General features: G+C 41.7%; 1 protein-coding gene across 1 annotated transcript in view; it reads right to left on the reverse strand.

Moving 5' to 3' along the window:
- The window catches only part of HECW1 (HECT, C2 and WW domain containing E3 ubiquitin protein ligase 1), a gene marked incomplete at its 5' end in the record, with an annotated part of 190958 nt that overhangs the window by 124955 nt on the left and 46873 nt on the right, over positions 1-19130 (reverse strand). The window contains one exon of the mRNA XM_082499170.1: positions 4972-5066. Coding sequence (XP_082355296.1) covers positions 4972-5066 — 95 coding nt within the window. The remainder of the gene's footprint in view (positions 1-4971; positions 5067-19130) is intronic.

Consider the following 19130-nt stretch of genomic DNA (forward strand, 5'->3'; position numbering starts at 1 on the left):
TGCTTTAGTAGTCTAAACTACTGTGCACAAGTAACATAGCTTTCAGGATATCACTAGTCCAGACAAAAAGAAGCCAGCCAGGATGTTCCTTCTTCCCAGAATTGCAGGTGCTCCATTTTACTGCCATCAGCCCCAGGCCTATCCGCTGCCCCAAATCCACATTTATGCTCCTGCCACATATGAAGTGGCCAAAGCGTACAGCCCTTCGTTCCCAGATATTCAAGCTTGACCATTCACAGGCGATAAAACGTGACAGGGCATTTCACTGACAAGCAAACTGCAGGGCATCCTAATCAGCAGGCGAGGCAGCTCTAATAACTGGGTTACAGCGTAAGGAGATAAAACTCAAATGGAGCAGAACATTCATAATACAAGAAACGCAAGATGCTACTCAGCCTAAAGCACCGTCAGTGCTATACAAAGACATCCAACTAACACAGCAACTTTTTTTCCCCTTTGGAAGCAGGATTCCTTTTAACTGCCAGTTAAAGACGGTCTCAGCAGCGAGTGAACAAGAATGGCAAATTGCTTACAGCCCCCAGCATGACAACTTCCAGCTTCTTTTCCCTTTTCAATTGCAGCGAACCACAGTCAGACAGACAATGAAGGTTGTTTTTTGTCGTTGTTGTTGTTTTAAATTGTGGTGTTAGGATACTGCTGGTTATCGGTGTCTGCAGGTCTTGTTGACAGACAGGACGGGACACGCACTGAGCAGCCAATACGCCAGCTGCTGCCCCAGCCGCGGGAGGTGCCACACAACCAGAGGCTTGGACAGAACCCACTTGGGTGGCTCCAGCATCAGCTGCAGATGAGCCTGTGCTAGCAGTGAAAACACAGTCCCCAGAAGGTCACCTGTCCCCTAAATGCTGCTTCTCAAAGGACACCTGCTCTGGATCTTTTTTTCCAAGCTGTGTGACGAATGAAAAGGTTTGCTTGTGTCAAATACACAAAGCTTGTTCCCTCTGTCCCCCTACTGACAGCCTAAGCTTCAGGGTGAATTTGTGATGCCGTCACTACAATGGCAGAACTCCTTTTGGTTCAAGGCAACCAGCTTTTCAAAAAATTCAGTTCTTATACCCACAGCACAATTCCTAATGAGATTTTCTCCCTGCAAAGCTATTATTTCTAATACACTAAGGTCCCATGGCCAATGCTAAAACTCCTGCTGACTACACAAGAGGGTAAATTTCTAAGCACAGACCACAAGATTCCCTCTTCCAGCAGAAAGGATGTGCAAGAACCTGCCCCAGGATCTGAAGAAAATTCCCTCTGAGTACAGCCCCTCTCTGCAGCCAGGCCACACCGGTTAGAGGACCATGGCCTTCGCTGGTACTGTGAGAAATGGCATGCCTGGGACCCTGGGGCAGTGCTCTGAATCACTGGAGCAATGAAAACAACTGAGGAATTTGATGCATCCAATGCGATCATGGAGGGCGCCATGTGTCAAGTCTCACTAGGGTAAGAAGTCTCAGGGACCTCAGATGAGCTACAGGCATGGCACTAGACTGTCACAGCCCTTAATTGATCATACAGAGGAATAGGGGAAAATAAAACAATCTATTGCTTCCCTGCTCAGCCGTGCTCAAATTATGATTCAAGACACAGGAAAAAGAGATGGGGCGGCCCACTCAGTATACTTCACTGTGGAGCTGCTGCAAAGGGATGGGGAGGGACCCAGCAGCACAGATAAGAAAAGCTGTGCCTTTCCTCTCTGGCTGATGCTGGATGAGAATAGCAAAATACAAACCAGAATATCTGCTGCTTCTTTTGGACAAGAATTTTCTGATCGTTGGTCCAAGCCATTATTTAGAAAAAATATGTTTTAAAATAGATCATAGAATCATAGAATGGTTTATGTTGGAAGGGACCTCGAAGATCAACGAGTTCCAACCCCCCTGCCATAGGCAGGGACACCTCCCACTAGACCAGGTTGCCCAAGGCCACGTCCAGCCTGGCCTTGAACACCTTCAGGGATGGGGCCTCAACAACCTCTCTGGGCAACCTGTCCCAGTGCCTTACCACCCTCAAAGTGAAAAACTTCTTCCTAATGTTCAATCTGAACCTGCCCTCTTCCAGTTTAAAGCCATTCCCCCTTGTCCTAACACTACATGCCCTAGTAAAAAGTCCTTCCCCAGCTCTCCTGTAGGCCCCCCTTTAGGTACTGGAAGGCCGCAATAAGATATATCAGTTTATTTGGGGATTTCTTTAACACTTTCTCCCTCTTTCCATCCACTTAAAAAAAAAAAAAAAACACAACACCAAAACCCACAAGTTTGGAATTCACCATTAGTGACATCACAGTCAAAAGGTGAGCGTCTATATGTGTTTGCAGTCCTAAGGATAAAGTCTGCACTTTTCATGGCGTTACCCGTGCCAGTGCATAGGCACACAAGAACCCAGGAAAAGGCTAGTGCTGGGAAAATCCCTTGTTACCTCCTTCCCCAGCTGTGCAGTGAGGGTAATGCCACTTTCCAATGGCGCAGGATGCTGTGAAACATTCAACACCTTTAGTAATAAAGGTTGGACATGTACTTCAGAGAGGCAGATGGAGAAAGCCGTCTGAGATGGTTTCAGCTGGAACTGGAGTTTGGAGGATCATACTCAGATGAAAGCCTTCACATAAGCAAGAACCAGCCCATTATTTTTCTCTAAACAAGTTTTCAAACCTTTACCATTTTTTTCCTGTTGCACTCATACAGGGGGGCCCATCCAGATTCATGCTGTATAACCTTTGTTGCTATTCCATTGCTTTTGTTGTCTTCATTGCTTATTTTTTGCCTTACAATGCACTAAATATTTATGTCATACAGCAAACAATGACGAGGAGACAAAGCAGAAACCAATGCTGCACCTACAATGTTGCTGTCCTCTCTGGTCTGCAAAAGAAACTGGTAAAACCAGAGTATTCTGTAACCCAGAAAGGCCAGAAAAATGAAATGATGTGAGGAGAATGCTATTTCCAAGGACACTAGTTTGGCCCTCAAACTGAAAACTGTTATCTGATACCACTTTTTATCATATTTTATTTTTCAGTCGTGTACAGTATACTAAGCTGAAGGTCATAACAGGTGTTTCATTTTCTCATCTGATCTCTACAAAGAACATGGGTACTTCATGAAGGCGACTTTCATTTAAACATGAGCCCTGTTCAGCTGTACGTGAATGCCTGCTTAAAGCATTTTGTTTCCCCATCTACATATATATTTAAAGGCCTCAACTGAAGAACTTGGAGAGATTACATATTTACATATTACAGGTCTTCACACATTCTTCTATTAACTTAAAACATACTGCTGATACTTAATAATGATAGAGTAACCCTTCCACACTAGACTTGAATAATTTACTTAATTGGTTCAAACCCTGGTCTAAGACATGGATCTGAATCGTGAAAAAAAAAATTATTCTAATCTCTGAGCCTACTGGTATTCATTGCCTTGGTTGGCTGGCTTAACTTTCAGAGAAGACTGGGACAAAATCAACGACAGATTTTCCCCCCAAATTGATGATAACCAGGGTATGAACAGCAAACCCTGAGTCAACAAAAAACCGTTCACTACAGGCTAAAAAGAACTTTTCAGCATCCCACAAAATGAAGATATCCAAAGCTACATCATAATGTTCCTCTGAAGACAGCTGAAGGAATCTCTCTAAGATTCCAAACTGGTGAATGGCTTCACCGTGAGCATGTGAAGAAGGCCTATCAAGACATGAATCCCTTTTATTCCTAAAAGACATGCCATCAGACCCTACCCCACATCCAGTTTGCAGCTATTGTGTGCATCAAAAAAAGGCAAAGAGAAACTACCAAAAGTCTCTACACGCTTTAAGTGTGTAAAAAAATAATCCTTCCTGATGCTGGTGCAATCAGACACAATCGACACACAGATTGTGAGACTTTTCAGTGTTTGTAGAAGTCTCAACTGGGGACTGTTAAAAAAACCAAACCAAACCAACAAAAAAACAACAAACAAAACCTCCCCAAACCCCAAACTTTCTAAATTTAAGCTTCAGTGATGTCCACTGAAACCTACATACACCCGCAGGTAAGACAGACCTTTCTTGAACCCATCTTCCAGATTAAACAATACCTGAGCTAGTCTTTTTCTAATGCTGGTTGGACTAAAACTCCTCATGCCACGCAGAACTCGACCAAGACAAGCCTGGCAAGCAATGAAACTCTGTCAGCAAGGCCAGACAAGCTCTGGATGTCAGCAAGTCTCCCTGCAGGCTTCACACTCAGGGTGACCAAATTTTCCAAAACTATGCAATATATATAGCATTTTAGAACCATTTGAGCCACAGAGCTTGCTAAACTGTAGCAAATCAAAATTGCTGTCAATGAAGCCTCAATCTGTGGAAAACGATCCTCAGTACTTTGATGGATCAGGACCTGAACGCCCATTTCTTACCACTGATGAGAGTGTGCCACAGCATAGATGTTCCTGGAACTCAGAGGCACTGCCATGAAAACACTTATGCCTTGATAATAAATATTATTTATATAATAATTATTAATAATAAATAAACAAATAAATATTATTTATATAATAATGATAATAAATATTATTTTAAGGCACCTTAAAATAAGAAAATCTTATTACTTTTCTGGACTTTTCTTGTTTTTACAGCCAAAGAATCCCAAATCTTCTAGAGGTATCACTCAAGTTCTGCAACACCCAGGGGAGAGAAGATAACTTTACATAATGGGATACAGCTAAGACATGGGACTTGCCCTCAGATCAGAGAAGTTATTTGTAACAAACTGAAAGATGGATCTACATTCCCTTGGCATACAAACCCACATCTTAACTGAAAGACTACCCATTTCTCTGTACCACAGTGCACCGAAGAGCAAATATTATGTTCAGTTGTCATATAAAAGCATATAAAGCTGTCAGGGAAAGCAAGGCATAGCACAGCGACAGCAGGGAACAAACATGTAAAAAATAGGCGGCCAGTGTAACTTACAGGAGCTGCGTTGTTTTTCACTGTGACACTCGGAGTTGTGGCTCGTAGTGCCCCACTCACACCATGGTAGTATTTGAAGCAGATCTTTGTTTCAGCTAAAAAAAGAGAATTATGTTAGATTAGAAGAACCACCAGAGAGAAGCTGCACGATTGGTTGCAGCTCACAGGCACAAGGCTGGCAAGCAGTTAAATTGCAAGTGGTTTGTCCCACGGTGGTTGGCACAACAGGATACCTCCTGTCTCTGATCTTCCCCTTTACCAGGGTGAAATTTAGAGTTCGGTTCCTGCAACTTAAAACAGTTAAAACCCCAACCTCTTCTGTGCAGCAGTTACGACAGACAGACCTTAGAGTACCTGATCAGCATCCTGTAGCTACGTTAGATGGAAGAAAAGTAGGGATGGAGAAACCCTCCCTGTTCAGACATGACAAATACCAATGCATCGAGAAAGCGAGAAACTTCCTTAGGACAACAAGATTGCATAGTTGCTCACTGACAGATTTCACTGAGTCAATTTGTTCTGGCCTTGGTCAGAGCAAGGACATACATCTACACAGATTATTTGCTCCAGCAGTTACAACGTTAGAGCATTTTTCAGAACAGCGTAATACCACAGGACATCATCTTAGTGTTTTTCCACTGACTTCCAAACATTTGGATTAGGTGAGGAACGCAAGCAAGACCATGATTTTGGACTCACAGCACTGCTTTTTGCCATATGCATTGATATTCAGATAAATACATTAAGAGAGGGAAACCTCTATCGAGAAGGCACAGAAGAAATCAGCTTCTTGTTCAATCATCCCCTTATGACCCACCTTCTTGTCTGCTGCAAGACAAAAAGATACTTTCAGCCAGATTCTCTGTTTGTCTATAACTAGAAATAGATACAAATTGCTAGGATGCTTCATAATCCCACTCACTCGCCTGGACCTGGTGACTTGCTGGAGCACATCCTGCAGGCAGGAGTTCTCTTCCATAGTAAACTAGGATGTGAGCTGGGTTGATATGTGCCTGCATAAAGCCAGGACACAGCAGTTATGCACTGTATGTATGTAACAGGTATGTTTGTGGGATCTGAAAAATGCCCATTTAAATAAAAACAGCATTCACATCTTGCAGTTTTAACTGGATAATACCATGGAAATTTTCAGCTGCTCCATACTATATCCGAACGTGTTCCTCATCATCATGTTTTTCCTTAACACCTTACTTTGCAGCTGCTGCTGAGGCTCAGGGAAAGCACCAACCTTTCTTGCCTGCAGAGCCACAATTCCGCTCACTGTAACTACAGTGCCCATGCAAGAAAATAATAAAGGAATGCCAATGTTTTAACATACAAATTGCATTGCTGTTTTAACACCAGTAACAAAATAAGCTAAGTCAGCGCAACTGTGACAAAAGATTATGCAATGTTAAGAGTTGGGATCTAGGCAACAGATCATGATGTTGTGATATGCCACCTGGCAGATCGAAAACCCAACGACGCAGTGCCCCAGCTGGAACCAAAACGTGGGGACATGAAAAATGGTTTTCAACCCTCAAAAACGCAGGCCTGAGTTGCTTACCCTGACACTTACAGATACACAGGAGGAAAAATAAATCCTGGTTTGCTTTTTGAAAGACAAAATAGTTTTAGGAGTGTAAAGCTTTCCCAACTTTGAAACATGACTTGGGAAATGAAAATAAAGAGCTTATGTTCCCGAGTAGTTCGAGCGCTTCTCATTTCCAGGTGGCTTCTCAGCAGTCCTCCCTGAGCAGGCATCAGGGATGGGCAGTGCATTGGCGAGAAGCACTGCACCAGCACAGTTAATCTGCCACTGTATTTTCCATCCCCACAGCTCGTTCTTCATCAGACGACCAGGTGCACATTTCTGTTCACGTGCTGCAAATACACACCTCTCCCACTATTTGCACAGATGCGGGCATGCGTCCCTTTTACTCCACAGCACTCCACAAGAGGTGGAACAGGCTACAGAGTGCTTCAGCACCTCCACGAGAGGCTGTGTGGCCCATCCTGGGGTTTAATTCACAACCACACCACAAATAAACGCCTGCAAATTCAAGAGATTTACTTGAGGTGTCAGTGCAGCTGAGCAAGCGACCCTGTTGTTGCACCTGAGAGCAGCCGTTGTTTCCTTTTGGTAGCAAAAAAGCTGGATGAGCTTGTGGGACTGAAAAACTGCAGGTCCAGATTGAATTTTCATGTTCTAATTTTCTCTACAGGACTTTTAACAGCTCAGCAGCTAACTCATTTACTCACGGAGAAGATAGCAAAAGCTGAGGATAACACAATAGCTAAAACACGCAGTTCTCACCAATTATTCAAATCTTAATTTTCCTCTCCCCTGGAGATTTTTAGCTACAGTTTTCATGGAACATTGAGAGCTAGAATAAAGAGAAGCTTTTTTTTTTTTAATTTTTATTAACTCATGTAGTTAATAAAATACAGCTTCAGGTACTAGCCAGTATGACAATGTGCAGACCTCATAGCAGGAAACCTCACTGTAGGTTGACAAGTACGTTGTAACTCATTTCCTACACTGGGAAACTATGGTTTAAAAGAATCTATTTAATTAAACTAAAAGTATTAGACAGGGAGAACAGAATGAGGAAAGAATATATCCTTATGTAGGTATTCTGGATATTGGTATTGCTTTCAAGGACAAAGGATTACTAAGATAATTGAACATGTAGCTGGGAAAGAACCATGCGGATATTGAATATTCCCCTCAGTTTCACACAACTACTATTTCTAATTTAATTTTCAATCAAACTGCCCACATACAGATGCAAACCGGCAAGAAGGCAACCCAGTGACATGCAAGTGTCACACCCAATCCAAAACAGTGGCAGAGGTGGAGCCATTCATCAGGCAGTATTTGAAGCAGTGATTAATGAATGTCAAATGCTTCACTCAGAGAACAGACCCGATAGCAAAAAGTCATATGGGGGCCTTCGCAGCTTGAGAAATTGCTCTAGAAATATCAGGGGAATGACTTTTTTTTTTTTTCTTGACTCTCCCCCTCCCAATTTTTTCCTAGATATTTTTCAGATTGAAAATATTAAGAAAATGGCTATTGTCAATGGATAGATAAAACTTTACGAGTATAAAGCTTGCAAAATTACATATAGTATCTTCATGTGCAAAAATGCCACTTAGACCCTACTTGGGCTTTTTTTTGTCTCAGAGACATTCTTTCCAAATAATATCACTGGTACCACGTTTTCCACTTCAAGAGGGTCCTAACATTTTAATTCGTCTGAAGATTGTTCTTGTTTTCCTGAATCACCTCTGAGACATTTCCAAAACAGATGCAGACATTTGCTGGCTTGGTACCACTGCCTCTGCAGATGAACAGAAAGCACTGTAAGTCGAGGCAAGGCAATAACATAAATTAGCCTGAATATTATCCAGCTGGCGTTCACATATAATATGTAGCTATAAGGGCTGTTTGCATTGTAGTCTTGTAGAGTAGCTTGTTGTGAAATAAAGGAGACCATTTAACTCTGTCCTGCTGCCCTAGCTACACGGCACAGTGCACAGGTCAGGAGCAGATGTTTTCCAGTTAATCTGCAGTTATAAATAAATAAGTGCCATTGTTGTTTTCATCTTGGTAATTATGAACAGCAGCTCACTGGTTCAGGTAATGAAGTTATGATGTTAAAGTCAGGAAGTAATGAGGTTACATTCTCCTTTCAATTAGCATAAACGGCAGTTAGACTGGTAAATCTTCCAAGAGATGAGATGTCTAAAGATGCTCAGAAATACTCATGCCCATACAATTACCAAACTACTTGGCAATTTTCATGGATCAAGAATAAAATAGCATTGTATTCCCTTTACAACAGGCTGGTATCTCCAATATACCATGGCTGCGTTACAGCCTTCCACTGCATTGATAAAAATAAGACAGTTTCCAGTTGTAGGCTTAGACCCACTGCTGCACCATCACAGGTGCAGAAGATACAGCTGCCTAAAAGCAAGGCCTCCAAGGCAGGGTAATCAGAGCAAGGCAAGAGGAGAGGCGACTCTGTTTTGCTCCTCACACCACAGCCCCACAAGCACCTCTGTAGGCTATATAGAAGGGGAAGGGAGCGGAGCTGGGATGTAGCCCATCCCCAGGCACCACAGAGACCACTCCTCATTTGGAGGAAAACTCTGAGAAGTTCGAGTTTTGTCAGAGAACAACTCTCCCATGGAGCTTCATCCCTCTCACATGAAAAAAAAAATACAGTTTGCAAAAAATGATCTCTCTATCAAAGACCTGAGCTATCTCAGTTACCAAATCAGTTTTGCAAATTAACTGGAAAATGAATTTACCAGCTGAACATTGCTCTTCTTGGCAATATTCTGTACTGCCTCTGCAATCACTCAGGCCTTGAAAACACCCTACATCCTTACTAAACTGACGTGAGAGGAGATAAAATCTGTTAGGGTCTGCTGATAAATTGCAGCTGGGTGCATTGAAGGTTAAAAGCCTCTAAGAGTTGTCCTAGTTTCCATCATCAACCCATTCTTCTTTCCTGTCAGTGTTATTGCTCCTGTTGGTTTATTTGATACCCTTTCCCTTTAAAATACTTCCATTCCTACTTGTCTTCTTCATTTCTTCAGAGTTGTCCAAATTGCCCTAAATCTCTTCTCAAAAGTTCGCTTGCTCTTATAATCCTCTGCTCCTCACTTACTAAGGCTAGTCTGGTCTCAGAGGCTTAGCTTTCACTAAAAGATGGATTTATTCTCTCAAATATAAAAAGAAGCACTGCCAAGATTAAGCAGTTTCCCTTGTTAAACTAAAAAAAAAAACCCAAACCAAACCAACAAAAAACCAACCACCACCAACTATCCGAATGGGTATTTCAATGAAAGACTAAATTATATTCTTTGGAGGAGGCAGGAAGCATCAGTTGGTGTTTGATAGGAGTGTGTGATACACCTGAGGCACTTCCATAATCTGGTTGTGATATACTCCCACGATACTTTTTGTTTCAATTAAATAGCTGAGGTGACTAGGCATTAGCTAAGCATTTCTCAGCACTGAACAACCTCTCGGGGAAGTAATGCCAGTCTTAGAAACTGAGTCATTTGTGATCAATTCAATCTATTACTAAAAGAGCTGTTGTTGCTCTTTTGGGCAAACGTTGTGCATAAAAAATGAGAGGTGTCAAAAACCAGTAATGAAAAGGTAGCTGTCTTTGGTAAGTGGGTGGGAACCAAGTGAACCAAATCAGAGAGCAAAGCAATTAAGTTATGAGTCATAAAGTTTTCCCTAGAGATGACCCAGAAGTGGAGTAAACAAATATATGATACTGTGCTATAATCAGATCGCTACGGTATCATCTTGAATTAAAGTAGCCACGATGATCTCTGGAAGTGGAGACAGAAGGTGTCAAAGTGGAGAGAGGGAGTCAATGGAGGGGAAAGCCAATTGAATACAGTAGGGAAACTGGGAGAAGCATGTGAAAAAAACAGGACAAGGAATTACAATGGGAAGCCAAAACAGAGAGAGATTAAGACCAGTTTATATAAGGTGTTGCAGTACTGGAATTGAGTAAGCAATGGCACCGATGTCAAAGTTGAGGGAAGGAGAGGACTAAGATTAGAAGAGAAGCACTGCACTGAGAGAGTGGGAGAGGGGAGAAAGACTAGGACTGTCTAAATGAGACTAAATGAGAAGAAAGCAGGGAAAAAGAAACCAGGCAAGGAAAGGCAGAGAGGGAAGGAGTACAAAAGTCAAACCTGAAGAAGAAAGAGAAAGAAATGCCCTCTCACGGAGAGCTTCATGAAGCATGGAGCACAATGTAGAAGCTGTATCAGTAGCTGCCCGTGAAACCCAGTGCACAAGTGTATGTCCTGTCTACCTTTCATGCCTGACCACCCTTCTCCACCTGCTGCTGCCTCCAGCGCCCCTCTCCTGCTTTTGAATATTGCTGGTAAACTATGCAACCCAAAGAGCTGAAACCCAGTGCCCATGCATCAGCATGAGCCTTTCCCTAATCATTTTAGATTATTTTAGGTGGTTTCTCCCAATACTATATCTGCCTTGTCAGCAAAGAATTAAGACGCGTAACAAAGATAAAAGGTAAGGTTATTACTGGCAGATCTAATTTGTACTCACAGCATTGATAGATGGTACCAATTCCTTCCATCACGTATGCCTGCTGCTGCTCCATGCAAACAACGGCTCGTATTTCTTGTGCTGTATCAGAAAACCCATCTGTTCCAGGAATTGCCTGTCCAATATGCAACAGTGACGCTATACCCGTCAAGCTGGTCTGCTACTCAGCCACCTATGGACTGTGCCTTTCCTTAAACTGTAAACCACATCTGCTCACACTATTTGTTTAGTCTCACAACTGCCTACGGTTTTTCCATAAGGCGCCCCAGTTTTTAGACAACTAACAGTTTAAAACCCAACGAGACCTAAACAGATGTGTTTAATCCCAGTTGCGGAATTTCTTCCAATTTTCTGATTACGTTTTCCCTGCCCTGCTTTAAAAAGTGCACAAACACATGTGAACAGACTGTCAAAAGCCTTCTTTTGAGAAACTGTGAGAGACGGGATTTTAAAATCTCACCTTTCAGATTATTATAATGCTTCCAGGCAAGAAAGAAGAATGTACTCGGAGACAGAATTAAGGCTGACCAGTACATATCAACAATTTCATGCACTAAACTTTGCAAGGAAACTGTATAGCTCAAAGCCAAGCAGTACAAGACCCAGAAAACTTCTAATCAAGATTAAATTTAAGCCAAAAATCCAAACTTGTCAAGATGCAGAAACGGACAGTTGGAACATTCAAATACCCTTAACTCTGCAACAATAAATAATGTATTTCAGTATTTACAGTTGTAACATATTTGAAGAACAGATTCGATTATTTTAGTAATTTTATTTCATCTTCAGATGGCATTGTTATAGATTGCTATTGCTTCACAAGGGTTGCACGTTCAGGGCTGGAGTTACTTCCTTCATAACAGGAAAGCTGATTATTCTCATTTATTATATCATTGATTCTTTGTTCTGTTGTTATTTGTGATCAGCAGATACTCTCTACTATTGACTTTTGCTTTTATTTCCTTTGCTTGATAATTTGATTCAGCAGCTACCTACCTCCAACAACCACAAGACTAGTATGGTAAATTAGTACATTAATATCTAATGGGTGGTAACAAATCCTCATAGTCAGTGCGCCAGCCTCCTCTGTTCTAGTTTCACTTCTTTGAGTCCTCAGTGTTGCATGCTCCATACTACACTGATTTTGGGTCTAGCTATGTGTAAGCCATCTCTATTACTATGCCATTCACACGAAGTGACATGCATCTGCTTACCCATGACCGCGCCATGATTAATTATCATTATTCAGAAATTTTTCAGTTGTAGACTCCTGAGTACAAGACAGACAAAATCACACAATTTTTGCCTCATCACTTCTCATTTTGCCTGATGAACATAAAAGTATCCAGGAGTTGCTATTACAGGAGAGAGAGAATAGAGCTGCTCTGTAAACTGCTATTCAGGAAGAACATACAGATCTAATTTCAATAGTTGCTTATGCACTACCCTCATAAAACCTGTCCTATTGGCAAGACCCATTACTAAAGAATGCTATCAGCTGGAATAGATGTGTGCTTATACATTTGTTTCCAGCACTTGTATATATTTCCCCATACAGGCAGGACTTCTAGCATTGCTGATTACTAAAGTTGCTTGACATTTTTCATTATAAACCCTGCTTCAGTTGCTTATACATTTTCAAAGGTACATAAATTTGGAATAAAATTTTGCATGCTGGATGTCTGCCTCAGATCTACAGAGATGCACAGCAAGAAAATTTCATCCAGAAATTTGGAGCTGTGAGAGTAAGGGAAAACCATGGGGTTTTACCCATTAAAGATTTCTGGAGACCTTTCCTTTTACCCCCCACGTTAATATGGAGCAGAAGTCACTATACTAAGCATATCTCTTTTGCTGTTCCTGCAAAAGTACATTAAAATTCAGCTAACTTGTAAGTCTCTCCAAAAAATTCAGTTTGATATGCTCATTGGAGACATCTTTGATTTTACCATTTAAATGCTCAGCAAATCCTATCTGTGCTGAGCATGTTCCAGACTGGTGGTAAGACAGACTTTCTGGAATGCAGATCTAAGCTCTTCCTCACTGTGCCATGTCTGGGCACCTCTCCTGGGAGCAGGAGGACTGTATTCCTGGGTATCTCCCTGCTGTGCCAAGTAACATGGAAGAGGAGAATATGCATCCACTGCCAATTTGCCCTTGTCGAAGGAAGATATGGAGGCAGCTGGGGGATTAGGAGTGTTGGGTGGGGAGCCAGAAACCGACGAAAACAGGTAAGGCAGTGAATTAAAAAAACCCCTGTGATTTGTGGTGGTCATGGGCTTGTGTAGAGCAGGAGCTTGGGAGAGCAGGTAGCAGAGCACTTTTCCAGCCTTGCTAGGTCGGATGGGCACTATTGGCTGCCTTCATGGTGGGAACTCAACACATGTACTGAGAGACTTCTATTCAAGCTCACAGTTGGGCAATGACAGGGAGATGGCAATGGAAATTATGATCAGTCTGCTGGCTCACATTCTGTCCAGAGGGACATGGGTTGGAACACATTACACTCTACAGCCATCCAGTGGCCCTTATGAAAGTGCAGTTCATCATGGACAGGGGTTTGTACCATCAAAGCGCCCAGTAAGTCTGGCATTTAGATTGATGACTGCAGTCGAGGTGGAGCAGAGCAAGGCAAAGCTTCTGCAGATACCCACCACAGGAAACGTTAGTGGAAGGATGCCGCTGCCCAGCTAGTAGCTAAAGATGCTAAATGTCTTTAATTATCATTTAGCCCTTATGAAGCTAGGAACAGAATCTGCAGTTTGCAGGTTTTGCAGGGCACGTTCTCCAACTATTACCCACTTTTTAAGCTTTATTGTATAACGTGAGTAACAGAATTGAAATTTGGTTTGCTCAGACAGCTCACATCCTTGAAAATAATTATTTCCTCCTAAAAGTGTCTTCAGAAATGTGAGATGGAGAAAAAAAAGGAAAATGAAAAAAAGGACTCAACCTTACTATTCCTGGCACTGAGTCATCTCTCATCCCCTTGAAACCAACAGAAGTATTTGCTCCACATTCATAAAGACAGCAGGATCCAACCCAGAACAGGCAAGAGTTTTATCCATTTACTCACAGTCAAACCCAACAGTACTGTCTATCTGCTCTGCCTTTATGGACTGTTGTAAAGAAAGGACTGATAGGCACCAATCTGAGTGAATGAGAGTTGGGGAGGGGGGGTTGTAACAACTTGCCTGTCTTTCATCCAGAGAAGGAAAAACTGTTTCAGAAAGGCATTTTAGTCATTGCAAACGGCAAATTATAAGGGCTGCACTAAGATCGAGACTTTAATGAAATTCCAAAGCCTACAGGCATATAATGTTTTTATGTAAATCAGCTTAACGATGAGTTTTTCACCATGAGCATTAGCAAGTGAGCAATTTATTTGAGAAAAACTTGCAATCTTCAAAGCATTTTTAACTGTGTGATAGTTGAGTCCATAATAACTGGAAACCATGCCTAAAGTTTGCTCTCTGATCCTAAGTACTCATGTACCTTGCACGGAAAACAACAGCACAGGCAAAATCAAACACATAGCTCATCTATTTATGAGGGAGATGATCTAAAATAACTTCTAAAATGCAACAATTACATCAGATTATGTTTTTAAAGAACACTTCTGTTTTAAAACCGTTCATCATCTTAGTTACAATGGACTTAACAGTTCTTTCTCAAAATTGATTAGTAGAGAAAAAAATCTCTACATTTCCAGTACACTGGAAATGAGCCTTATCTCACATGCAGAAAGCCATCTGGTTTACTGTATTAGTGTCCCCTTAGCTACATTAGAGTCACTGACAATATTCAGGAGAAGAGTTGGAACTGGAGATACAATGCCTGTGTTCTCAGTTACAACAGTATATATTAAAACACAACACAAACAGATAGAAAATAAATATACAGAAACACTGGCCTCCCTGAGCTTTGTTGTGAGTGTCAGCAGAGACACTGTGAAGGTGACTCAGATGATAGGGAAAGGTATAAACTCAAAACTATACAATAGCTCACAGCTCCACAAAAGAGGAAGGACGGGCAGGGCTGGGGACCCCTCTCCTCTCTTTACTGCCATGTACAGCCATGGGTTGTCCCAGATGAAGCAAGTTCTTCTCAACTGCCCCTGTTGCAACACATTCTTTGGGCTTCCAGGTATTACGTCTGCCTTAAGTTAATTGTCACCTGGAGCAGATGCCTGTTAACCATCAGCTCCTTGCTTTTATCCAACAGTAGTTTAAAGTCTTAATTAAACACATATGACCGGATTATGCCTTCAGTCACAGCCTTGAGCAAGAGATAACGCATGAACTTCAGAAGCCAAGTGCCTCAAACACAGCCCTCTAGATTACAACATGTTTTTATTCCCCTTGATCTCAAAATACGGGTGGACCAGACATTTTTTTGGATTTATAGACACAGAAAATGACATCAGCCTTATGATCAATGTTTAGTATTTAGGAAAGTGCAAGCCATAACTTTACCTGGTGCCTGTTTTGTGAAGGGAGAGGACAGCATGAAAAGGGAAAACTTGCAACTCCAAACCCAGCCAAGTACTGAAATTAGGGAAGATTCACGTTTTCATTTACTTTACTAGCAATTTAAGTCAAGACACCTGCTACTGCACTTCCTGAGCGGATCTTTAATCATATCTCTGATAAGCATAACTGAATTTCATGCTAGAAACAGAACATTCCCTTGAGTCAGTCTTACAGCTTTTTCCCCAAGAAAGTTACCTTTGAAGACATTAGTGCCAAAACCAGCTACCACGGACCTCACCATTTCCCTGGCTCCTCTTATGTTACATCCTTTCTCTTGTTACTCTGCAAACTCTCTCAGTCAGAAGCCCTATCTATTCACATTTTCAAGTGCTAAGCTCTCTTCAGTCACTATAAGAATGCATTACAACAACAGTTTCTTTGTGTTTAGCAGCCAGACCATGCAGTATTAAAACTCAGTGTTCACTCTGATTGGGAGCTATTACAGTCAGTCAAGCATGTGCCACGCAGTATATAAAGACAGACTTGTAATTAAGTCCTTGGGCAACCAGACGTGAATATTACCAAGAAAAAATCCTTTGCAGTTGGATGTAAAAGAGAAGCCAAAAGCTTAGCACTGTTACTCACAATACCATAAAAAGGGCTGCTTTTCTTTTTTAATACATTTATCACACTTCAGAATCAGTATGCACACATTCCTTGTCTCTACTGCATATCTAAAGATATTTTTAGCCTAATATTTCCATGACAACAAGCAAGAAATGGTCAATTTGAGAAGATGGCTGAATGAAAATTCAAAATGCTTATAGAAGTAGCTTCCTAGTGCTCAAATTGTTTCAGTTACCCACTACACTAAGCACATTATTGTTTGTTGCTGCTATTTCTAATCAAATTAAAAAACTAATTTTGCATGATTAACAGAATTACACCATGTTATCATACAACAAAGACTGTTCATTGCTGTCATCGTATGAACACCCTAATACAAGTAAAAGAAGACAGCAAAACGTGACTTTAGATTAAGTAAGAGCTCACAGAGAAGAGTAAGAAGAGATGTTGTGGTACATTTTTAGGTAACTGGTAATAGATTACGTGTACCGAGAATGCGATGGCAAGTAGGCCAATTCAGACTCTTGGGCTTTCCTGATTACCACAGAGCAGAGCTATTTGCAGACAATTTTGGAAGAGAATCGCTTGCAAAATCTGGAAGACCAAAATGAAGGCCAGTATTCCAGGCAGTGGCATTAAAGGCAAGGAAAATGTACAAAGGAGCAACCCAAGAAAAGACATGCACCTCTCCGTTCACTCCAAGATTATTTGCTCTAATTTGCAAGGCACCTAACAGGCCTACGCAGTGTGAGGAGAAAATGAGGACAGCTGCACCTGTGTTTTGGCACTGTAACTCTACTGAAGGCAAAGGACAGTCACAGCACTATAACAGAGCAGCGGAGATTGAAGATCTTTGGCACTCTGGTTCCTGGAGTCACGTTACCATCTTGCAAACATTTCATTCCTTTCCACATTACTTTTTTCCTTCTTTGCAGAAAGGAAATTAACAGCGACAAACAATATGTAATTATATCACTAAATCCTGGTTACGTTATTAAATACAAGTATGAGATGAACAGCCTTGCTCTGTAATTACCCAATGACCAAAATTCCCCAAAGTTCAGTTGTTCTGAAAAACAGCATTCTTTGAGGTCTTTTCTTAGTACGCCTAAGACTTACCTGGGTGAGTCTTGTAAGCATTAATTAAACAGAGGAAAAGAGACTTCTGTGTCTTCACAACAGAGACATACTCTTGTTTACACATCCAAAGCATTTATAATTAATTGGGTTCACCCACTCAGAACCACAAGCCTTGAATAAAAGCTGCATGCCAGCTATGCTGCCTGGGTATGGTTTTTTTCCTCTCCTTTTAGTCTTACAAATGCTTTGCTTTACAACAGCAGGGCCTATCTCCCTTCCATTTGCTGAGAAACCACAGGCAGAGAAAGCACACTCATGTCCTTTGGTTCTCGCAGAGACTCGTGAGCCACGCTGCTGGCTGGCGAAACCCTGTCAGTGTGACGCCTTTGCAAACACAGTGCTGCATCTGGGTATAATGGATAACAATTTGGCCTTATTCTTTTAAAACAATGCCACCAGAGCTCCTCTCCTATGTAAGCTCAACAGGGATGGGAGTGTGGCATGTGTGGGTTTAGCTAGACTTACTTTGTTCAGTGAGGACTTGCAAAAGACAAACTCAAAGCCCAGGATACCCAGGGACACACAGGAGATCCCAGAGTTGTCTGCTTGACACAGAGCCCCTTTTGTACGTCTGTTCTTTCTCCGCAACAATGCAATCTCTGCAGATCAGAGGATCTCGGATGCTGATAGCCATCATAAGATGCATTGCAAAGAGAAAAACCCTTGGCATTCCAGCTTCACACACTGATCAGACTCATTATCGTGGTTTCTATTCCAATACCAGCTCACATACTGTCTGTGGCCAGTGCTCTACAAGTTTCAAAATCACTGCTGCTTTACATAATGCTGCATATGTTTGCCACCACTTCCTCCACAAAAGGGAGGAGGAACCGCAGTAGGCTCCAGGGAGACAGACTCACACATCAGTGCCTCTGCGCCTCCTTTCACATGTGGCATAGACTGTTCCTTCTTCAAAGCTGCTCAGGTCTCTGTTTGGCATTAAAGGGAAGGCAGCGCGATCAACTCATTTTCTAGGAAATGGGATTGTGCTCTAGGTATGTTTTCTTATATTTGCATGCCATTAACAATACTAATACCTGTCTGTTGCTGCAATAGTATATGGACTTTTCCCAGTAGCAAGCTACGTATAAGCCATAAGCTTGATCCAACAACCCTCAGCATGTGAAATTTCTTTTCAGGAAAGCAATTCGCGGTCAGTTCTGCCTACAGAGATGATATCAAGTTTTGTCTAAGACCTCAAAGGGAGAGAAAGAAGGTGCCCACGTCTCATGAGGGAGGTTCTGGAGGGCTCAGGATCTGAATCAACAGACAGAATTACATAAGAATGAGAGTTAAGGCTGGAGTTCATCAGATTTAGATGTACAACTCCATGCAATGCTTTCTAAAGATCAGTAAGAAGGAAAAACCTACTAGAAAAATTACATTTTTAGCAGGAACCATGAATTGGACTTCTGCTTTCGACTGTAGTTGGATTCACGATATGTGATGTTGGAGCACAGCACTGAGCCTCTCTGCTCTCTTTTACAAAGATAAGGACAGACCCATCAAACACTGCTGCTTTTCTGAAGCTTGCCCACAAAGTCATCCTCTACAGAAAGCATAGTATGAGACTTTTGTGATTCACTTTACAGTTTTGACTGTAGAAGGAGAAAGCAGGTAACTTTGGTGCATTTGGTTAAGCCACTCTAGAGTGAATGATTTCTTACATTTTGTCTTGAGATGGCCCCTTTGTGGCTGCTCACACATTCAGAAAACTCCTATTCACAAGGGCATTTTGATGAGGTACCACTGCTACAGTGCCTATTGTTAATTTCCATGAGAATTTATAAGACAAAGCACAAGCT

The sequence above is a fragment of the Vanellus vanellus genome (assembly GCF_965231255.1).
Source record: "Vanellus vanellus genome assembly, chromosome: 2".
Lineage (NCBI taxonomy): Eukaryota > Metazoa > Chordata > Aves > Charadriiformes > Charadriidae > Vanellus > Vanellus vanellus.